This window comes from Nanorana parkeri, unplaced genomic scaffold (genome assembly GCF_000935625.1).
Source record: "Nanorana parkeri isolate BGI_ZX_2015 unplaced genomic scaffold, ASM93562v1 scaffold199, whole genome shotgun sequence".
NCBI lineage: Eukaryota > Metazoa > Chordata > Amphibia > Anura > Dicroglossidae > Nanorana > Nanorana parkeri.
The window spans coordinates 120,294-144,913 of record NW_017306467.1 but is presented as its reverse complement, the minus strand read 5'-3'; the positions used below and the strand labels follow the sequence as shown (position 1 = coordinate 144,913).

At 40.1% G+C, this 24,620-nt stretch overlaps 1 protein-coding gene across 1 annotated transcript in view; it reads right to left on the bottom strand.

Annotated features, from left to right (window-relative positions):
• Nucleotides 1-266: 266 nt before the first annotated feature.
• Nucleotides 267-24,620, bottom strand: part of LOC108786273 (rho guanine nucleotide exchange factor 40-like) — a 34,742-nt gene continuing 10,388 nt past the window's right edge. The window contains exons 6-14 of the mRNA XM_018555525.1: nucleotides 20,328-20,541; nucleotides 20,039-20,125; nucleotides 18,716-18,940; nucleotides 17,726-17,896; nucleotides 14,908-15,085; nucleotides 6,040-6,156; nucleotides 3,312-3,476; nucleotides 854-909; nucleotides 267-761 (exon numbers count right to left, since the gene is read on the bottom strand). Coding sequence (XP_018411027.1) covers nucleotides 720-761; nucleotides 854-909; nucleotides 3,312-3,476; nucleotides 6,040-6,156; nucleotides 14,908-15,085; nucleotides 17,726-17,896; nucleotides 18,716-18,940; nucleotides 20,039-20,125; nucleotides 20,328-20,541 — 1,255 coding nt within the window. The 3' untranslated portion in view covers nucleotides 267-719. The remainder of the gene's footprint in view (nucleotides 762-853; nucleotides 910-3,311; nucleotides 3,477-6,039; nucleotides 6,157-14,907; nucleotides 15,086-17,725; nucleotides 17,897-18,715; nucleotides 18,941-20,038; nucleotides 20,126-20,327; nucleotides 20,542-24,620) is intronic.

The following is a 24,620-nucleotide window of genomic DNA, read 5'->3' as shown; positions in this document are numbered from 1 at the left end:
GAATTGCTAGCTTAAATAGGTTAGTTTTTCAAACAGGATAGCTAAAGAGAAGATGTTTATCTCCCTAGAACACTAGCAAAATAACTGAGGCATGCTGGTAGTAGGAGGGGTTATTTTGGGTTATCCAACAGTTTTCTTTTGTTTGCCAGTATCCTATTCCTGATAGACTTCCTGTGTCCCTTAGTGTAAGAGAAAGAAAGCATATTTCTTAGCCATTCCATTGACGATTCTTAGAATTATTGTGATTAAGAATACTCACACTGTAACATTTATTTCTGCAGCATGATGGTTCCCAAATCTCTTGGAAATTTCTTTGTACTGAAATTTGGCATTAGAGTTTGAAAAATGAGATGTTTGCACTTAGTTTGCACCTTAAGGTAACAGAGATGAAAAAGCCACTGGCTTATAGAGAAATACTGTTGGTCCTCTATCCTAAGCCAGTTCTCCTCAAGTTTGACAGGTCATCATTTTATAATCATCAAAAGCTTTGTTAGTGGTCTTAGTTTTTAGCATAATGTCATTCACCAAGAAGGAAGTGACACTTTTTGAGCTTCTGACAGCATTGTATTTGGTGCATTGTGTAAATGAATGATATGCTTGGCACTGTCATCTGCTGAGGTCATTGACATGCTTAGTTTGTAGTCCTCTTGATCAGTGGTTATGGCACTGTGCAGGCGATTTATGTTCTTTTTTTTATGAGCTTTGGAAATAATTTTTCTTTATACAGAGGTGGAAGGGAAGAGGGCTTCAATGGTTAAATCCTAAAAAAGAAGGCCACATGGAGAGTTGTAAATGATATGCTCTGACCTTGAAGATGTAAAAATCAATGAAAAGTCAGTGATTACAATTTTACCTTTGGCTTTTCTCCTTCCATAATGGGTGAGAATGATTTGAGGCACACTGGTCCACCTAAAACACCAAACATAAATCACATAAAACAGAATGTAGCAAATAATTCGCTTTTAAACATTATTTACAACAAAAAATGTATGTTATGAACCAGTGGTTCTCAGTCACGAGTCTAAATCTCAAGTCCACTGCCATTTCACAGGACGCCTACTGTTTTTCCACACCACCTAATTAGATACTTTTTCTGAATCATTGCATTGTATGCCTAACGTTTTCTGTTCTACCAGCTATAAAATGGCTCTGTAGTTTGCACACTTTTTCCCAATCAAAATCTCCCTTTAACTATTCTGCAGGAGGAACCTTTTTTAATTACTATGGCTAACATTAAGCAATAATAATAAAATTTTTCCGTTTAATGGTTCTGGTTAGGAGCCCCAAATTATGCACGTTTACCCTTTTTTATGAAACTGTACATGTTTTGCTTCATAATATATATAAAAGGAGATCTCCCTTAACTTTCTATCCCATAAACACAGGAAGTAAGAGGAAATCCTATAGTGAAACTTGTAACCAGACAAGGAGTCCCTGCGTGGAGATTTTTCCTCACCTCCAGTTCTGGTGACAGCTGTAAAATTGTAGGTTTCCCTTCACTATCTCTCCTGGTGACAATCGTCACAAGAGCAAAAGATGAGAGTGTCTCTTTTCTTTTAAGGCCTCATTCACACGGAGCTCATAGCGTGGCGTGCACGTCCATAAACGGCCAATCCCGGGAGGGAGAGGTGCTGCGTGTGATTGCTGTCTGTGTCGAAGTGCGGACACCCAGACCTGCACTTAGGTGCAGTTCGGGTGTGCGTATGACAGCGTAAGGCCACGTCCTCCCATAGGGGAGAAGAGGCTGCTGCGCGCAATTACACAAAGCTCCTGTCCTTGCGTGTAATTCGATCCATTGCGTTCCGGGCTCGAACTTTTTTCACAACTCCCCCATACAATCCAATGGAAATGCAAAAGCATTTTGAAGCAGGATGGTGCAACATAGGAGGTCAACTGTAGGTCAGAAGGAGGTCAACTGCACCTGTCAATAAAGTCTGAATGATTTTAGAGGTATCTCAAAGTAAAATGCACCTGAAAGCAAGCTCCATTTGCTCATCAGCATAAGACCAAAGCCCATTCACACTGGCCCTAAATGGGTTGAAATACAGAATTTGCATAGCTCTACTGAGCAAATCCATCCTTGATGCTAGGGTTGCACAGATACCAAGTACAGTACTCGGTACAAGTATGAGTACATGTACCGATACTTTTGAGCTCCAAGACTAGACTAGAGAAAAATTCAAAAATTAGGAGGCCGCTGTCATTTGTAAGGAGCACACGGAGCTCCTGGGATTTGTACATCTCTGTTTTAATGTACGATTTAGTTTTTATAAATATAAATAAAGTGATGCACAGATACCAGTTTTGCGAGTACGAGTACTGGTACTTGCCGAGTACTTACAAGTACGAGTACTGATACATTTTTGTTTATTGTCATGTGACAGTTTTTCTAAAACAATACAGACTAATGATTTCAGGACAGTGGTGGAGCACCAGAGCCAGGTCCCAGCTGCAACCGCTGCAACCCTGGTAGTTCTCATGAAAATGCCAAGTATGTGCACTGGTACTCGAAAAGTATCTGTGCATCCCTACTTGATGCAGTACAATATTGTTCATTCTATTGCCTTACACCCAACGTGTCTAAAGAATGCATATAAAGGGATCATTAATCTTCAATATTTACACTGAAGCACTCTGGCCAAAAAAAAAATAAAATAAAATTGCCCCCAACCATCCAAGAACTGATTATTTTAAAGAAGTCATTTTTCCAAAGAGATGGGCTAACATGCAGTTATACCATATCCTGCAATTCTTTGGGGTTGTGAAGAACGATTTGCAGAAGCTGTTTCATCATGCCAGTCTTTGACCGATCTTGTTACTGTCCCTCTTCACAGATGTCATCACATCTGTAATGTAATAGGTGTGGGACCAGCAACCATATCACCAGAATGTTATATGGCCACTGTGGGGAGAAGAGGACCTGACCGCTTGCTGTCATGGTACAGTGAAGTAGGTATTGCTGGGTGTTAACTGTCTTTTTGTTAAGAGCAGGCAGTGGTTTGTTTATGATATGGGGTAGAAGGGAATTTCTTTTTAGTGGCTGATGTTTTGTTTTAATCAAATGCTCTAAAGCATATCTAAAGTACAATGTTACACAACTTCCCCCCCCCCGTCTTGGGAGGGGGGCCCAAGATTAAATCTTGCACCAGGGCCCTTTGGTTATTAGGTCCGCCACTGACTATAACTGAACAAATCAGTTTTCAGTTGAGACAAAAAATGTGTTACCGCAGTCTGAACAAGCCTGATGTTGCAGAAGATAGCAATCAATATGTTAGCAGCAGATGGTATAACTAATCTAAAGCATTTCTTGCCTGTGAAAGAGTCACCTCCTTCTTCATTGATTTTTTCAGGAAGAGAGACTCCTCCAGGTGAGCGCAGCCTTCGAGGGCTTGGTCCTGATGTGAGTGCAAGAGAAGATGGTGGGGAAGAGCTGTGATCACAGGCTGTAAGAGGTACAGATGCTCTAGTGCGGCATCCTAGAAAAGAAAATTATTACATTGAAGTATCTGTGAATGAGCGTTAAATAAATGGTAATACAGTACATATTGTTCCTATACCATGAGCACATTTATTTTTGTAAAATAGCACTCTTTCCTACATTTTTCTTAGTTTTATTTTGAGGTCATGTGACTGCAAAACCTGTATTATCCTCCTTCGAGGGGTGTGTCACATTCCAAAGAGGGTGGCTATGTTATTTTGTCATGCACAGCAAGGAAGCACGTTCCCCCGCAGTAGACGCTGTGTTCTAAGTGGTTAACGCTGTGTTCCAGCTGTTGTCTCAACAGCAAGGCCTCTGTTGGGAGCCACTGACCATCAAGAAAGTAGGGCTGAGTGGGGAGCATGGCTGCTAATCTAAACACTTGAGAAACAGGCACGCCATGCGACAGCACAGCATCCTGTGTCCCAGAGGAGGAAGCAGCGATCCACAAACTGACCACGCCAGCATGAATCTGCTTCTGTGCTTTGGATCGTCAAAATGAAAAATAGGGAAAGGGCATTGAAAGGATCACCAGGTATTCCACCAGGAAGAAATGTAAAAAGGCTATAAGAGATAGGCGCGATTTATCTTACATACCATATAATCACAATTACATACCGTATATGCAATAAAATCTTTTTTACTGTATCTGTACAGGAGCTCCATAATTTGGAATACTGAACTTCTCTCTCCTCATGCCTATAATATAGGGGGAAGTGTTCTGTAATCCACAGAAGAGACCCAGGAAGGCCTGATAACTCTGCCTGGGATTCCAATGCTGCGCAGGCAGAGTGTACAAGAAGTTATGAGCTCAATGGACTTCTGGCAGTTTAAAAGGTATTTATATTTTACATGTAGCCCTAGGTTTGCGCCAGTCCCATTTGTGCCATTTCAAAATAGCACCCTTTTTGGGTAGTCATATGACCGCCATTGAAACCACTACAGAGTCAGTGGCGTCTAGCATATCCTTCCTCCGCAGACCTCAGCCACGGAAGGATACGCAGGCGATCTCTCTACAACTCTACGTGGCTACAGTACAGAGTCTCTGATGGCTCGGGAAGGGGCTCTTCTCAGAGAGATAACTGTGCACACTTACAGACTTGGAGGCACACAGAGGTGCACTTGGAGATATGGAGGTGCTTAGAGCCGCGCTGGGGGCACAGGGGCACACTTGGAGATGCGCTTGTGGCACAGGGATACACATGAAGATACTGTGCACAGACACATAGAGGCATGCTGGGGGCACAGGGGTACCCTTGGACACAGGGCTGGCCTTAGGGGTGTGCGAGCTGTGCGGCCGCACAGGGCGCCATGGCAACAAGAGCACCGTGCGATCGACACAGCTCTATAAAAATTATGAAAAAAATTTAAAAAGCTATTTTTAAAAAGTGAAAACTGCACCCCCCTCCCCCCCAACCACACACACATATTATTAGACAAGTGCGAAGACTAAAAATTCATTTCAGATGAAATGAGCGAAAACTAAAAATTTTCATTTGTTTCATCAAACAAAACAAATGTATATGCTATTTTGGATTCAGTCATTGGTGTGTTCTGGAGGCAGGGCACATGACGTCATATAACATTGCACGTGTTGGGCGCCGCCATCTTGGTGTATATCTAGGTATACACCAAGATGGTGGGGCCAATATCGGTGTGTGACGTCACCTGACGCCACGCATGCATGGCGTCATGTAACGTCATGCTCCCTGCCTCCAAGATGGTGTCACGCATTCACAGAACACGCCGGTGGCCAACATTCTCAAACGATTTATTATATGCCTGAATAAATTTTTTGTATAATCGGACATATAATAATTCATTAATTTACATGTAGTCTGGGTTTTGTGTTCTGTTTTCTATTTTTACTTTTCTAGATATACTGACTTGAAAAAAGGGGTCGGCATGACAACCTGACACTTTATTTTTATAGACTCTATTGTAGTTTGACATTTATTGTTTAACTTCTGTTGTTTTATTTGATAAGAATACTTATATTGTGCCTACAAGTTTAATACCTTTGAATAAAAGTTTTATTTTTATCATACTTTTTAATATGTTTCTTTGCAGCTTAACAAAATAGGAGTCTTTAAATGGTGCGGATATTGGGGGAAATGGGTGTGGTTACGGGGGGTGTAGCCACTAAAGGGTGTGGCCACTGAGGAGTGTGGTCACCGAGGGGCGCTGGAAAGCTTTCTCGCACAGGGCGCCTAAAGGCCTAGGGCCGGCCCTGCTTGGACATATGGAGGTTCTTCAATGGATGTCTCTCCTCGCTCTCTCTCTCCTTTTTTTGATCATTACACTTAGTTTGATGATACATACTATGTTGTGTGGTTATTTAATACTGTGTATAAAACTGTTAAGCATTTATAACATTCATTTCAAAGCTTTAAATATAATGTATTATGTCACTTATGTCATTTTTGAGAGAGGACTGGAACCTAACTCTCTCACTTTCCATTGACTTACATTATATACTGGGTTTCTTTTTGCAACCATTCCTTCAGGAACCTAACCCTGACGTTAATTGAGGGTCATCTGTGTATCTTTTCTTGACTTACCTCTTGCAGTCAAGAGGGCGCTAACAGTCCGTTCACTTATTGCATTGAATCCAGCTTTAATGTCAAGAAAAGAGCGATGACTGGAACCAATTGTCGAGGTATCCTGTGTGCGGTGCTCTGAATATAAAAGAAATAAGAAGTTATTGAGCTCTGGATTTTAACGACCAGTTAGAAGATAAAGCAAATGTAAAATGAAAAAATAATAAAGACTGAGATACATATTAAAAAGGAAGAGCTTCCAGGAATGGCATCTGAAGGGCAAATTGTTGTTCTAAGGAACAATCATGAGAAAAGGAGGAACAACTCAGCTCTCAGGGTAAGCTAAATCTTATTTCATTTTGTTGCAAAGCCCTAATCTAGCCAGTCTGAAGACATTTCCCCCCACTTCCTGTCCCTGAAATACATTGTTTGTTAGGGTGTCACTGGGATGGGAAGTGAAAGAAAATACCCTGAACAGCCTCATATACTGTAATAAAAATGTCAGAGCCTGATGTTATCCAAAATGAGAATATTTGCCACAGAGGTGGGCATTAAGCCATTTTCCTGTATTTGGAAAGCGGTCCCCAATGCATACAATAAAAAAAACAAAAAACAATTTGAGGACTTTCTTTTAGCGTATGTTATTTTTTCACAATGCATGAGTTTATATTTTTTCTGACCTTGCTCTGTGGGCTGCTTTGGTTTGTGTCTTCAAAAGTACAACTCCTAGGTTTACTTAGCTTCCTAGGCATTCTTTATAAACTAAAGTCCCACAAGTGCTGAGATATCACAATTGCTACACATGCATAATTACATTGAACTGGAACTGAAGAAGATACGCTGATTTAAATGGAGGTTTGTTATCACTCATCAAACTGGGGAGACTGGGTATTAAAGTTGACCTCCAATTTAAATCCATAGCTACAAAGGATATAAATACACTTTGTGTAATATTTGGATATATTGTGCTGCACATAGCCTGTGCAACGAGTGAAGCTGTGGGAGGGACCCAGCAAACCCCATCCACTACAGACTGCCTGCAGGAAACTACATGAGGGTACACATACAAGGCCAGTCACCCTGCAGAAGGACAGAGCAGCAGTGACAGGCCTTTATTATAGGAAGCTTACGCACAAATGAAAAATTTCACGCTGCATTACAGCACAGATCGGGAAGAAATACACAAGACACACCAAGATTCATGTACGAATGCACATAGCTTTTGTATTTAGACAATATTTGCTTATCGTGAAGCTCAGCTTTAGCCCCTTCACGACTGACGATGAACAGTGTACGTCGCCAGCATCGGGGCTTAAAGGGGTGAAGAGGTTAAAGGCTTTTACCGCCGGGACTCTGTTTAAACTTGTAAAGCCGACAGTCTGCTTTACAGTAGAAGCGATTCTGTCGCCGTTTCACGGACGCACACAATTTTTAACCAGGGCATGTTGGGTATCTATTTACTCATTGTAACCTCATCCTTTATATTCTATTAAAGAAATGTGTATTTTATTGTGTTTTGGGGCATTTAAGTACATTTTTCATAAAATTTTGGGGTTTGATAAGGAGTTGCGCTAATATCGTGCAACATAAAAATTTGCAACTGCCACCATTTTATTCTACAGGGTCTTGGCTTTCAGAAAATATATAAAAGAACATACTGAGGGAACGTGCAAATAACCTACAGTGTACCACCCAAGCCTTGAGGTCTTTAACACTTTGTTAGGACAGACAGTGTGCATATCTAGTTTACCACTGATAATGAGATCTACCAGCACAGTGCAGACAGGGTTAATTATGGTAAACCATAATTTCCCAGCCCCCTCCTTAACATTAAATAACATTATATTACAAGGGGAAACTAGGTAGGATCATTAAGTATGTAAAACACAAGTAATAATGTAAGCAGTCATTTGGTGTAAGCAGTCATTTGGTAAATATTTTTTTGGGGGTAATGCTATGTGAATAGGAACATTTAACAAATATAAAAGTGGAAATACACTTTAGGTGAACAATTTTTCTCAGATTTACCAGCAGAGGGCAGCATCACTAAAGTTTACCGTAAGGCGGGCAAAGTAGGGTGCTAGACCTACAAAGCTGTGACATGCAGAGAAGCAGGATAAGTGCAAAACCACACTTGTGCATGTCAGCTACAAGCAAGGCAACAAAGGTCTGTTGTCTAAGCCTGGTGTACATAAAAGCCATCACAGAAATGGCAGATGTACAACAGGATTTTTGGACTTATCATAAAATTGAGTTCATTAAGGGACATGGCATCAGAAGTAAATCAGAGACAACTGGGTTATACTGCTGCCTGCAAGCAAAACACCCTTAGCCAGCCTAGTATACCCCTCCCACTCCCATTATGCTACCGTTTTGTATTAGGAGTCAATCACAAACACTTGGGGGTGGGACCTGTTTCCCTTTATGAACTCCAAGAAATGTTATTTACAATAAGTACAAAATTCCTGTTTTCTTTATCAATCATTAAGCGGCATACATCAGAGGTAAATCAGGGAAGAATGGGATGTCCAAACTCAGAGCAACACAGCCAAGAAAAATGCTAACAAGCCCACAGAAAAACAGTGTAAAAACTGGGGCTAGCCTGCTACTCAAAGAGCTGCCTGTAGGACTTTAAGCCCAAAGCTTGCATCAGTTGAGGCTTGAACATCCATCTGGTAAAATTTAGAGACGTATGAATGAATGAAAAAAAGGTTTGCAAATCTAAGAAACAGATGCCTGATGCCGAAAGGCACAAGAAGCACATACTGATAAAGTAGAGTGTGCCTTTTATGGGAAAAGGTGGAAACTTATCCTTAGGCCTATATGCCTATATGATGATGTATCAGAGCCACCAAGAAATGGTGGAGCGAGAAGCATGTTGCTCCTTTAGTGGACCCTAAGGAACGACAAAAAGAGAGTAAGTCTTCCTGAAGGAAGATGTGGCTGTAAGATAAACATGAACAGCTCTCACCACATCCAAGCAGTGAAGAATGAGCTCCTTAGAATGCACTGGGGTTGGATAGAGAGACAGAAATACAATGTCCTGGTTAAGGTGAGGAGGCGGCTCTGGACCTCAAGACAACTTTGTCTTTGTATAGAAAAAGAAAGGTTCTTTACAAGACAGGACTACTAACTCAGAAATGTGCCTCACGGAGGTAATAGCAGGTAGGAGGGCAACCTAGTAAGTGAGAGCTCACAGTGGAATATCCTTAATAGGTTCAAAGAGCAGTTTATAAAGAGCTAACAGAATCAGGCTGAGATGCCAGGGAGTAGCTGGAGGTTGTACAGGTGGGACTATATGAGTGACTTGCTCAGGTTGTTATTGAATTTTGAGACCATGGGGTCCACATCGGGTGTCCCCTACCTGTAACAGAGGTCCTGGAACACATCTGGGTGAAGAGACCATTCCAGGTGCTGTTGGCTGAGGAAGTCTGCCTGTCACATTTCCTAACCTGGAATGTGAATAGCAGACAAGGATGGAACGTGAAGTCTGGGACAAGATAGAATCTTTTCTGCTTCTCTTTCCACAGCAGAATTTGGCAAATGGGACTGCCTCAGATGAGGCTGCCATAAAGCCCAGAACTGAAAATGCAAAAGCAGAGAGTTGGATGGCTTCTAGTCTGTAGAGTCCGAATCTAGGATCAGAGAGTTTGGAGTTTGTCTTGTAGAACTCTGAACTGAGCAGCATCCAGAATGAGACCCAAATACTCCAAGCAATGAGTCAGTCCCAGCACTGACTTCTAAAGGTTCAGGATCCAACTGAACCTTTATAGAGTGTGAACAGTCCGTCGTACATTGACTGACAAAGTCTCAGGATGTCCTCTAGGCATCCTACTATGGGTATGCACTGAAAACACAGGAAGGCTAACACTGGACCTAGTACCTTGGTGAATACTCACAGCATGGAAGACAGACCAAATGCAAATGCTACAAACTAGTAATGTTGTGTGCCCTCACCAAATTACAGGTAGCATTGATGTGCTGGATAGACGGGGACATGCAAGTATGCATCCTTTTTGATTTTGATGTCCACAGTGGCTAGAAAGTATCCCTGATGGTTGAACCTAAATGAAGAAATTGAGTGCCTTTAGATCCATTTCTGCTTCTGGAACAATGGTAATAGCTCTTTGACTTAGGAGGTCTTTCAGAGCAGCGTGGAGGTCTGTTAGCCTGTGCAGAGACATGGGCAGGGGTAGAGATTGAAACTCTAGCTTGACACCACGTGTTTTACCCATGGAGATGCTTTTGGTCCAGGTGTCTGCAAATTCAAACAGATGTCCCCCCCACTTTGGAAAGTGGGGGCATCCCTTCATTGCAAAGACTGCCATTGGGCTGCCATTGTAGACCTGTTTTACCAATACTAGACACCTGGTTGTCTCTGGCTTCAATACTTCCTAAATCGCTGTCCTGAAACAAGCATGAAGTTTAGAAAGTCAGAACAAAATCAGAACTGCTGGTCTGCATGCTTGATCCTGGTCTATGTCTGTGATGATATTAAAGCCATTGGATTAAAATGACAGCCAGCCATAGCTAGTATTATCAGAAAGAGAAGACAGCTAGGACAGACTCTATTTTCTCACAGGTTTCCTTTAAGAACATCCAGTGAAAGCTAATTTACTCTTCTGGAATTGTAAACACATATGTTGTAATATGGGTGTTCAAATGTGCACCGTGGGAACATTCATTTTCTGTATGCATTTTGTGGTGGAGTGGGGGGGGGTGTAGTTTTTGGCATACAGTTCCATGCATTAAATGAATGTATAGCATTTTACAGGCATTTTACAAGCAGTAGCAACGTTCCTGTGAGAATGGCCCAACGGGAAACTGGAAGCAGCAAGCAAGATGCAAATTTTTTTTAAAGTGCACCATACTAAGGATTTGTGTACACATGCATTGTTTACCACAATGTAGATTCCATCAATGGTACAGCATGGAAGACAGTTCTGAGACTGCGTTTGACCTGCTTTGAGTTTCATTGCTCTGAATGCAGTATGTGCTATTTGAGAAGCATTTGCATTGCAGGCAAAGCAGGACAAAAAGAGTCCTTTGTCTTCAAAAGCATACATTTGAGCAGCAAAATGTCTAAATACAAAAGTCAGCATTTGACTGCAACCCCTTTGTACACGAGCCCTTAAACACGAAAAGAATGGTGCAGAACATTACATGCACTTCAGGTGCAGTTAAAAGGTATGTTAAAGCATTTTCCTTAAATTCAGATGTCTGCAGAGGCCTTTAATCTACTATCCACCTTGTACTGCTCTCTGCTTATCTAGAGGAGAAAACTGCAACCTGGACTTTATGTATTATAGAAGATTACAGTTACCTCATTTTATAGGATCTGCTGCTTTCTTAAATGAGCAAATGTAATAAATACTTCTGTTTACTGCTGAAAAGCATCTGCATGGTCAGCAAGTATGCACAGTGACATTTATCACCCAAAAAGCAGCACATTGTTATGCATATACTAAGAATTTGAAGTAACAACTAGAGTTCTGCCACCTGGTGGGAACTGATGAAATTACTAATAATTCACATACATTTAAAAAAGCTTTTAAAGGCTTTTTTGACATATGAAAAAGACCAGCAAAATGTAAGTAATCAAAGTGTGTCAAAGTTTAAAAAAATGTTCACATATAGTCTTAGTCAGATGTATGTATATCCATGGAGTCGGTCATATTTTCTCATCATTCAAGCAAAAAAAATGTGTCGCCTGCTGATCTGTTTATCTCACTGAGAAGGTGTGTGTAAATAAAAACATGAGGCACTCTGCAAACTCTCATCATGTCAAATACCCATAATGCACCTGGTAGTCACAGACCTTGTCATCTTTGTCTATGCAAACATTACTTACATGCACATGAATATGTGGTGTCATTTTTTTTACTGATAGATACACTTTAAATTAGCACACATTACTTTGTGTATAACAACATTAAAGCATAGTTAAAATCTGATATCAATATATATAATGTATGTGATCCTTTTTTTAAAAAGAACATTCGATTTCAAAATATTTTTATTATTTGTATACAATTATTATTATTATTATTGCAAAATAGATCTAATGCAAGATACCTTTACTGTAGTGTGTGCAGAGAATGCTGATCTGTTTAATAGGAAAAGTCCAGCACTAGCTCTGCATTCGTTGATGGATCCCTACTGTACATGTGTAACATCACATCTCGCTATTGGGCCTCTACTCAGAGCACAACAATGATATGGCCGACTCATAGACTTACATTGTGAGAAACAGTAAAGCAAAACTACTGTGTGGCACTGACTTATCTCTGCTGCAGGACCCATGAGTGCCTCTATACCTACTTTAGATTTGTATGGATACTTTTGGGAGGAGCATCCAGGCATTTACCTTACAGAGTGTGGTGGCTAGCCATGGGACTATGTAATGATCTAACATAGCTGCTCTCATTTACATATACTGTATATTCTGATAAACGATACTGTATATAGAAACATAGGTTTTTAACACATAAACACACATTGATAAGATCATTTACATCAGGTTGATCTATCTTACATGTATATGTAAAAAGTAATTGAGAAGACCAAAGTATATCAAAGGTCAAAACTTTTTTAGGGGTTAGAAGCTCCATCAGGTTTTTATTGCGGTCTCTGCTGGGGAGATTCACCATTTGTATTTGTACATGAAACTCCTGTCACTGGGACAGAAGGAACGTCTGACAGTTGTCACAGAGACCATATACAGTATATTGTCCACCAAGGTTAGTCAAGATGGTCAAATCGCAGTGCCACGCCCACTAACATGTATACTATAAATCACACAAAGCAATTGGGTTGCTTTCTCGAAAAGGAACTCATTTCACGCTTAGTTGCATAAAAATGTTTTTTCTTAACATTTATTGATTTACACATAAATACCAAAATACATAAAAACATAAACCCACTCCTATCAATTCCCCCCAGACTATAACTACTGCATCCACTACATTAGATTAACCAACTTCCTCATAGATTTGCACAACCTCACATATAAATATGTACAAGGCATAAATAACATGATTCATTCTTTCCAATAACATGCAGTCTTTCCAACGCATTTCACAGAGTGCTTCTTCAGAGAATTCAAGGTAATTAGATCTGGCTGGGACAAATCATGTTTAAACATTTTTAAAAGAAACATGAAACAAATAATTTAACACAGTAGAGGCTTAAATGACAACTTTTATGTTCAGTATGCAGCCTTGTTTGTACTCTCCAGGTGGCCCCGCCAGGCTTGGTTTGTAAGGGGTATATTTGTTTTCCCCTTGGCACCAAGGATTTTCCACTGACCATGGATGTCCCACAGTGAGTACAAAAAAAGCTGCATACTGAACATAAAAGTTGTAATTTAAGTCTCTACTGTGTCAAATTGTTGTAGTCTAGGGGGAATTGATGGGACATAGTCATGCTTTTATGTATTTTAGTATTTATTTGTACATCAATAAATGTGAAGAAAAAACATTTTTATGGAATTAAACGTGAAATGAGTGCCATTTCAAAAGACCCCCATCCAATTACTTTGTGTGATTTATAGTTGACAGTTGTCACTGGCGCAGGAGATGAGGGGAATCCTTCCATTGGAAGGAAGGTTGTTCCAGTAACAACTGTCTAAGGGGAGATATTTGACATTCCAGATGATCCCATTTAAAACAGAAAGGCATACCATTACCAGCGACCAGTGCAAGAATTTCAGTACATCAGTTTTTCTGCATACCAGGAACATAATAACATACACAATGCAAGCATCCTTAACTTACTAGTAATAATCCTAAATTCACATACGGTATATTTTATGTACAGTGACAGATTAGGTACATTTTATATTATAAATAGGTGTGTACCCCATTTAGCATGATAATGTCCCCAGCATTTACCCATCCTTTCACTGTGCAAACATCAATACATTGTACAACTTCTCAAGATTGACTAGTGAATGCTGTGCTCAGCCAAAAATAACACGATACAAATGAATAGCCCAAGATTAAATAACAAAACCAGCTTTTGCTGCATAATTCACCTTCAGTCTGGAGATATCTTCCACAGTACACTTATTCTACCACTGGATGTCCTTAGTCTAATGGCTAGCATCATTCAACCCATTTTCTCTGAGCCCAGGTTGCCCTGGACCTACTCCAGTCTGTTACTGGATATGGAAAGGAGGAGCAGCACAGTCACAAGCTCATCCCTCTATCACTCTGCCCTACCCATCAGCATGCTCCATGCCAGCACATGAACTGATTTGTTTCTTGTGCTGCTCCTTCCTTTAACACTCGGCTGTATAGGCACTGCAAGAGACTTATGTACTTACACTGCTTGCATTTGTTAAATACATTTAATGATGCATTAATGATTACAGAGCTGCAATATTTTGTGCCGTTTAAATCTGCCTAGAATTCAGCTTTAAGTTTACCAATGTAGTTTAGCATTTGGAACTAGCAGTCACTGGAATGGATATTATCCTAGTCATGGACAGTCCACATCAGATGTCTCCTAGCCCAATGCAAATGCTCTCAGCAGTTTACATGGATAGGAGAGGGTACCCCTATAGTTGTGTGCAGTTGTGCAGCCAACAGTGCAACACATTGTACATTCCAATATTGGTTATTGTACCTAACAAATGTAATGAAGTATGGATTTATGTAACTTGAAGTGGTAACTTGATGGCACAAGATCTCTCTCACTTTTATCCATCAAAGGCGGCCTCCTACAAGATGTAGAGGTTTAATTGGAGACAGAGAGTTCTGATATATTTTTTGCACACCTTTAAGACTGCCACCTTCAACAGATAAAAGAAGTCTATGGTTTGGATAATATACAAAACTGCTTACTCGGTACCTACACTTACATAAGGAACAGGTAGGTTTAACTTACCTTTGCTCAATCCTCCTTGATCCCACAAATGTTTTGTGATCTCATTGGTCCATGATTCTTTCACACTAGTGGTTTCAGCTTGCAGGAGTAATGTTTCCCTTGATTTCTGACGGCGGAACCAAAGTTCAATCCGTGTGTCCCCCTCTGTAGCATTTTCTGTAATGCCCATATCAGCTGTCTGAATAAGAATAAGATACATTAGATCTTTTTGAGTGGAAAAAAATGTGAATTAAAACCTGTATGTTGTTTTTGTTTGTTGGATCAGAATAGAAACCAACTTGATTTAATAACCAAATATCTTCCTTAACCCTTATTCCTCCAGTGCTCATTGGAGGGACAGACGGGAGGGGATGTGCACAGCTGGCTCTGCATCTAGATATATTGTCGGGATCCTTCGCGGCTGCAGCGCAGCTGTGTTTTGGGCCCTCCTGACACCCAAAAGAGAACTAACGTCAAAAAAGGTTTGGCCATAGTTCTCTTTTATTAAGCAGAATTGATTTTATTAAGCAGAATTGATATTTGTTAAGCATTTATTTTTCCCTTTTTGTTTTTTTTACTTTCAAATCTGCCGCTGGTTCCGCCCCCCGTTACGCGGACGCTCGCAAGTGACAGAACAGGGAAGACAGATGCCGGCATCGGCCAGAGGACACAGCGAGGATGTTGGACAAGGTAAGACGCTACAGTGTAATCCCAAGTGTGGCTCGGGGTTACCGCTTTTGGTAATGAAAATGAACCCCAAGACACACTCGGAATTACCGCCAGGGAGGTTAATGTGTAACATATTTTGTATAGCTAATACTATTCCAAATATTTTCACTAATTTGTTTTCTCCTATTTATCCCATGTTACAGGGAGTCTAAATATGTGTAGGTTTTGTTACATACGTCAGTGTTGTATGATTATTAAACAAGTGCGCATATTAAAGATTTCTAGATACAGTTGTGCTCAAAAGCTTGCATACCCTTGGAGAATGGGTAATAAATGTACCATTTGTAAAGAAAACATGAGTGAGCAGGCAAAACACTTTTCTTTTATTTCTTTATACACAGACACTAATTGCAATTTAAAAAGCCACAGATGTGGGAAATTAACCTTTAGCAAATTTTAATGTGTGTGTGTCACCTTTTGTGTCTTTAACAAGGCCAAGCATTCCAGGGTATGTAAACTTTTGATCAGAGCCATTTGAGTAATTTCTGTTATCATTATGATTTAAAAAGGAGCATCAAACAACTATGTAATAATAAATGGCTTCATATGAACACTACACTTAAATAAAAGACAGTTTTTTGGCATGATCAGTCATATTTTCAATATCAATACCAAAATGTTATGATTTCTGAGTATGCAAACTTTTGAACACAACTGTATTAGGCATTTGTCAATGCAATGGTTCTAATTCACCAAATTAAGTTTGTAATTAACAAATAATTATAAGGCTGGGTTCATACCTGGGCGTTTTTCAGCGCTGATCGAAAAAACGCTCAAGCAGTCAAATCCTATTAACTCCCATGGGCATGGTTCCCAACTGGGCATATTTCAGACGAAATAGTACAGGAGCTTCTTTGGGGCGGATTTCAGCACGTATCCATTGGTATGCCTGAGTGTGGCTCGGGGTTAACAAAGTGGTAACCCCGAGCCACACTCGGGAATACAGAGTAGGTCTTACCTTGTCCGCGATCCCCGCTGTGTCCTCCGGCCGCTGACGTCTTACGGTTTCCGTCCCATGCGAGCGTCCGCGTCGCAGGGGGGCGGAACCGGCGGGAAGTTTTAAAGTTTTAAGAAAAAAAGATAGAGAAAAAAAGGAAAAAAAAAAATCACACCGCCATGGAGGTTAAAAAACAAGCGTTGAACGCGCGTTTCATTGAACAAAAAAAGTGCTTAAATGTGCTTAATAAACTAGGATAAAACGCGCCTATTAGGAACGCCCAGGTGTGAACCCAGCCGAAGATCAAAACTGTGTGTACTTGTGAAACAGTGAAAAATGCAAATAGTTACTTAAAACTTTAAATAGGCAAATCGTTATAGCTAATCAATTTGGAATTAAACTAAAATGGCAGCCCTAAAATTATTCTGGTGTGCACAGGAATATTTAATACATAATAGGCGTTTATGTACATTTGTGTTTATGCGCATGTATGTGTGCATGTCGTGGGTTTCACATATTTTTACATGGGGGCTGACAAACCAACTTTATGTAGATATAAGGTGTCTAATAAACCCCTGATGCCTCCTCTGCATGTAGCCCCTGCAGTTTGGGACCAGAGGCTTACCAGGCCACCATGGCTGGGATTTTTTGACAGCTCTGAATAGCCTATGCTACCCCAAAGGTCCTAGGCTCATCTTGCTCTTCTGTGTGCCCATGACCTTTTGGAGGAGGATACACTTTTCAGAGGGTGGCATACTTTGCCACTGAAATGTAAAAAAAAGTGTTAGCTCTGCGTGAAATGTGTGAATCTTGGGTGATAATAACATTTATAAACAGACCCCAAAGTGTTTGTTTTTAGCCCTGTCATAACACAATTATAGTGGTGGCAGTGAAAGGGTAAGTTAAGCAGAAAGGTTGATTGCTAATCACTCAGAAGAGTTACCAACATCAAGTGTGTGGGTCCCACAGAATCATTTTGCAGCTCATCCTTGGAGAGCAGAGCTGTGGAGCTTTGGAATAAAACAGACTTCAATAACAACCTTTCTGCCACAGGAACTTACCTTAAAAGATGTTAATTTACAGTGGGGGGACTGAAGGGGCTAAATGTGGTCATGTCACCATCTAATCATTGCATACTGTGCATATGCTGCTCTGTTATGTCTGGTTTCTTACTTTAAAAGCCTGTTTAAAGCCGTATGTCTCCAGACCTCCCTCTGCTGTCTTCAGTTTGCTTAGCAGAAGCAGTTTTTGGAACAGAAATACATGTCGCAAAGATTTCTTTCTTCCAGATAGTACTGTGAACACATCCTTCAGCAAAAGGCGACCATGTTCCTTCTCATCCACCTAAATAACAAGATGTTAGAAAAGCCCACTCAGCTTCCACAAAAATCCCATGACACAACAAGAAAATGACCAGACGTATAAGAAAAATAGAAATGTACGCTTGTTTGTGTCCTTACCCTTTACAGACTCTTGAATGACCAGTGGGAAGCGTTTACATTTTGGTGATTACTTTCTTATATTTGAGCACCAGCCAAATATACTGGTTCCATTCAAAAAATAGCTCTCTGTATATTGAGATACCTGTCTGAGTTCCTAATATATAGATGTCTTGCTGCACTCCTTACCGGTATAGGATGTTCCTTGAAACCCTGGTGGGTGCTCGTAGTGACCATGGATGGCGCCGTGAAGATATACAAGTTTGCAAAAGGATGTCACCAGCACACCATTTTAAATGAAATCAACAAAAGTCCATTTATTAATGGAGTACTGTCATTCCAGTACTGACATTATTCCATTAATAAATGGACTTTGTTGATTTCACTTAAAATGGTGTGCTAGTGACATCCTTTTGCAAACCTGTCTGAGTTCCTGCCACACAGCAGTTACTAGTACTTTACATTATCACTGGTGTAATGTAGAGTAATTAAAGCATTCTAATGTTGTTACTAGGGATGCCCCGATATATCGGCCGCCGAAAGATATCGGCAGAAAATGGCACTTTTTCTATTTTAAAAGGGAAATATCAGGGGTCTGTTTGGACCCCAAATATTTCCCCAAAGCCCCTTAGTATAAGACGGGTCAACCGTGTGTAATTCTGTGCATAGTTGTCTATAAAAGCACACTTAAAGTAGGCAACCCTGCCTTCAACTAGAGCCTTACCTCAAATCCCCGGATGGCTTCAGCAGCTAGCAGGTTTTTCCCATGGTGCACCAGAGAGCCCACAAGTTCGCGAGCAGCATGTAGAGATTGACGCTCCTGTTCGCTGTCCTGGTCACATTCAAGCATCATGTCTGCCAGAAAGCGCTGGTACAAATCCAACTGTTCCAGTGGTCTATGCAGAATACCCCAAGAGTCTTCCTCCTCCTTCTGGTCCCTTTTCTTGCCCTTTAGGAGAAATAGAAATATATTATGTATCCATATTCCAGATATGTTTTCCATTTTTTTATCCAAGGGTAACATATCCTTTTTATTTATATGTGTATTAATAAGTGTATCTTCCAAAACTGATGGAATCTTGTAAATTACTTTTTTTTAGTAAGTGCTGGGCTATGGCCTAACCAGGGGCATACTGCTGCTGTTCTAATAAAACCTCTAGTGTCACATTGATAAAGCTCTCCTAGGAAACTGCTGTCTACATATCCATTTTATGAGTACTGTAAAATGCAGGCACAGTGTGTACTATTTCTAGCAATGTATTGTGCTGTGCAGAGAGTAGAACATAAATAGGCTCTTAAGGTATATAAAGCTGAAAAATAATATAGGATGGAGCATACCTACACACTACATGTATGAGCCAAAAGCTTCAGGCTACATATGCAAAGTAATCATACTCATGTGAAGTGACTATTTTAAAAATACTGAAACCAAAGTCATGTCTGCAAAGAAAAGGGTTCATTACTTTTGCTTCTTGCCTCCCACCTCTGCTGTGTTTACAAGCAATGCTAGCATCAGCATCTGACCCTTTAAGGAGTGTTGAAACTCTTGCATGCTATGGTTACTTCCTCTTGCCTTTAGGTGATTGGTCTGTGTGGACTTTGTACAATACCAGGCCTTTGGTAAGAATCCAAATGTTACAGATCCCATGTTTGTGCAGGTTTACTGGAAACTTTACACAAAAGTATAATGCAGGTTTACAGAGAGTATGTACCCTTCGGTTGGGATTTTAGATTGTATGCTGCTTTCGGAGCAGTCACTTATGGATTGTCTATTTAATCCGGTGCTAAGGAATTTGCAAGCACTATGAGAAATAAAAAAGATAAGATCCAATCCACCTACATACATTAATAACAGCAAACAAATTTTCTGAAGTGTGGTCGGTTTTAGATATTTAAAGAGATGGTTGTTTATCCGTTTCTTGGTTCTGTATAAATAAAGCTCAGGGCTTTTCCTTTAAACAAGGACATCAATTCACTTCCAGCACATACAGAAAAACCACAAAAAGGACCTAATCCTGACCCTTTAGAAAGTTTCCCCATGACTCACCTTTAAACTGCCACTGGGGGATGGAAGGAACAGCTCAACCTTCTGTCTGTTCTTCACATACAGGGAGTATAAGCGTAACTGGTCAGCCTGAAAAACATGAGACAACACATGTGGCTATCACTGATGGTAAAAAAACAGATATAGTCAGACTACTGGAAATGGTAACATGTGTTACGTTGCTACATTAAGTAGATTGCTGTTATCACATACGAATTACTTCAGACAAATTGTGGAATGTAGAAGCACAGCTGTGGGGCAGATAGATTAGGATCCAAGAAAGCATACTCACATGTTGCAGGAAGCAGTATGACACAGTGAAGGGGTGAGACACACAGTTCTGGAGGTCTCTCAAGAAGTGAGTGTGGAAGTTGAGGAGTTGCTCCAGGCTACCTCTGAGTGCCAGGCCAGCCGGACATGATCCCCTGACCTCCAGAGACCGGCGCAAAGACTGCACGTAACTCCTCTCTGAGCACAGGAGGTCTAACAGAATGCGCTGGGGAGATCTGGCATGAAGACAAATAATATAACGTGGTAAATGACAACAAAAAGCACATACATATAAACATATAAATATGTTTATATAAACAAAAATGTTAATCAGGACCAAATGATTCAGCAATGCCACTTGCTACATACATACATACATACATACACATGTACACATGTATGACAATCCCAAACTGATAATGTTACGCAATAAATCTAGAGCATATTTCCCACATATTTCGCAAATATGGATCCCTCAGGAGAATGACTTGTTGGAAAACCTTTCTAATGGTCTGTGAGAAAAGACAGGGACACTGTTTGGTGCCACAAATAGTTTGTTTATTTGCAAAACACTTCCCTGGTAACAGTTCTGCTACAGCTCAACTTGTAAATGGGGGTTCAGGCCATCAGCACCTAGTCAGCTATATATAGACTGTAGTCGATGGTAAGGTTAAGTGCTTACCACTTTGTAACTTTGTAAAAAAAGATACTTTTTTATAATCAAAATTATTGGACAAATCATACAAACATGTACATGTTATGCATTGTCAAAATATGCAATAAAAATTATCTGAGATGAGCTTGTAACAACAAATTGTACATCTTATCATAAATTACAAAATAAAGACAATAGTTCTATTGAGGCACACAAACTGTTAACTTGTAGAAGAAGTTTTGTAATAAGGTACATTTACAGCAACCTTTGGCGTTGTATTTTTCATAAAAGCAAACTTGTTAGGGAGATTGAAGTGTGATCGTGTCTGGAGGTCTATATAAGGTGATTAAGAGCTTCAGACTGAGGTCAGATGTTTGCAGGAATTGGAACAAGATACCCAGTACCCCCATATTTGATCACATTTAGTGGGGCATGCTCTGGCCTCGTAAGTTATTCTGTAAAAGAGTAGTACTTTATTAACTAGTTGTTTCCACAAATGGATGTCTAAGACCTCAGTTGTCCTCCAGTTCGGTTCTATAGTCTTCCTTGCATAGAAAATCAGTAGGCATATAAATGCTTTTTTTTGTGCATTTCCAAAAATGCCAAATAGCTACCATACTGGGTTGCATAAAATTGGAATAATATGATTCTGAGAGATAAATGTAGTAACTTGTAATCTCAAGGGTCTGATTGTAGCAGAATTCCACGTGTGAAGAATGTCTCTTTCCACCAATTGGCAATTATGAAAGGCAGGAGTGTCCCATTTGCACATTTTAACCAATCTAACAGGGATAAAATATTCTCTACAAAAATACTGCAATTCTATGAGTTTATCTCTTGCAGACATGACTGTGAAAATATAGGAATTGGAGAACTATTTTCATTGATGTTCTTGTATTCCATGATGTCAGGGACATCTTAACTTCATTGTTTCAGAATATAAGGTAACTTAGAGGGTTCCCTGTAGTATATAGTCTGGAAATGAGGGCTGAAGCAAAACATTCTGCAACCTCAGCTGAATTTCAGCTGAAAAAGTACTCCCATTACTCCAGTTTCCTCCCATGCTCTAAAGACCTGTTGGTAGGTTAATTGGCTCCTGTCTTAAATTGGCCCTGGTACATGCAAGATAGGGACCTTAGATTGTAAACTCAACAAAAGCAGGGATTGATGTGAATGAATAGTATGTAAAGGGCTGAGTACATTTATTTAAACTTTAAATAAATAAAGTTTATTTTACACATTGAATTACATGGACTAGTTTGCTGTCAGATTAACATTTGGTAAGCCATTTTAGGAACTGCAATCCATGCTACTAAGCAATGCCACCTCTTGTTTCCAAATGAGAAGCACCATATGGTACTTACCTGTGTGTCTGGTTTTCCTTTCTCATTTGCTTTTAGGGGCATGCACCTAGTAGTCATCTAGACTATGCATACACATGTGAACAGCTGTACAGTGGCCAATCTGCTACAGAATAGGCTGAAACAACAGGTCTATATTACCCTTACTGTACATTCTATTGTCACAGAGTGACTCAATTTGTGTCTTGTTGGGTGAGCTATAGCAAACGAAATATATAGACGTTTATTGACGTATGAGCAGCATAATGTGGTACACTCAATGCTGTTGTTGGGTGAGCTCCCTTTGAGGGCTATCACACTAGATTTACAGAACTTTCACCTACGTTTTCCATATTTTCAAATTGGATTTAATTGAAAAATGTATTAATCTTGGGTGACAGTTGTGTAAATCTTGTGTGAAAACATTTATAAATAGACCTCTTAGTACTATGTTTTGTTACTGAACTTTGTTCCTGTCATAAACACTAATTTATTTGGCCAGCGTGGAACCTAACCTGTTTTACTTTTGCCACTGGCTTACAATTCTAAGGGGACTGTCGGCTATTATCTGATTTTAAGTTCTTGAGAACTGTTCTGTACTCAGGTTGGATTTACAACACAATCCTGTAAGCAGGGGACTTGGAGTTACAATATAAAGCAGCGGTCTCAAAGTACAGGCCCGCGGTCCAACTCCGGCCTACGAGCTGGTACTAAGTGGCCCGCAGCCAGCTGACAAGTCGGGTACACGGTCTCCTGTGGCAGGTGAGGCTCTGAGAATTATGGAGGAAAAAGCTGTCAGCTTCATGTCTGAAGCTGACAGCTTTTTCTCCATTCAGATCGGCATCTAACAGGTTACACAGCCTCCCCGCTGTGTAACCTGTCATGGACGGAGCGCCTCAGCATCAGCTGGCCCTTCGGCTGGCCGTTCAAGAGGCTTCAGGTGTCACTACTGCTCAGCCGAGCCAAAGCATATGCGTTCGGCTCGGTTGAGCTCCCCGGCTGCTGTACGGAATAGCGAATTAGTGAATAACCCCCTAATGTTTCTCTGCTGCAGCTAAGCAACAGTTACTGGTTTTGTCCTTCCTCCAGCCTGTGATGAGCGGGCTGGACACATAAGCTCATCTCTCTATCTTAATTTCTCTCTTATCAGCATGGCCCTTGTTGTCACTAAAGCACAACTGTTTGGCTCCTTGTCCTGCTTCCCAAGTCTGAGCTCTGTTGTAAAGGGGATTGCAAGAGGCTAATATCAGGTCAAATTCAGGTTCTTACACTGTTCTTTTTTTAAACATTACATTTAAGTATGCATTCATAAATACAGAGCTGCATTCATTTGTATCTTGTATATTGGTCTGGAATTCAGCTTTGAAAGGATAGGAGCAGTAATGCACAATGCTGTCACACACTGTGTTTGCATGCCATCTGTTTAGAGGGTACCCATTGCCATTCCTATTCAGGAAGGCAGTAGATGTTTGTGTTTCAGGGTAATGGGATCTGTACATCAATGCAACACAGTGAGTTTTGTTCAAATATTATAACTCTTCTGATAAATTCCAAAGGGACGGTTGACTATAGACATCTTAACCTTTAACAGAAAGGGGCTGCTGTGGATGAAGCCTTTGACTGGCGTGGCTATAATAACTACATGTCTTTCTAGTCACACAAACTGAAACATAGCAACAATATTTTTTCAAAAAAGCTTTCTAGAAACCAGACTGGGGCAAAATGCATATGAAAGTATTTCAACTTCAATGAATGAATGTGGTAAAATAACAGCAATGGGCTATGCAGCTCCTTATCACGGAGGCATCCACCAGATAAATATTTTATCTTTACTTGTTGGAAAACACATACTTTAGATTCGTTGCATAGTTCCTATGGCTGTGAACTGCTACTACAATACATGACAACATGGAGTGTTATATCTGGCAACTCATACCAGTAAATTATTCCTGTAGTGATGGGCAGATTAGTGACACAAATATTCTATTCATTTGAAAAACACTTATCTGGGTAAAGTCATTTTATACTGAGCTAGATACTGTAAGCAATGCTACAGCCCAGCTTGAAGACAATATGCAGAGACAATGAATGTAGAAAAGAAGCTGAGCACTGTATTCTGCCATCGATTAAAGTAGATTCAACAAAGGTATCATTGCAACTGAAAACATTGTGGAAAAGGAAAACGCCTGCTAGTAACAATTAAGACCATGTGTGAAATTATATTAGATAAGCATAAAATATATGATCATGCTATTCAAACTTGTACTACAGAAAAAGGCTGAGCAGAACAACAGATTTTGATATTATATATATATATATA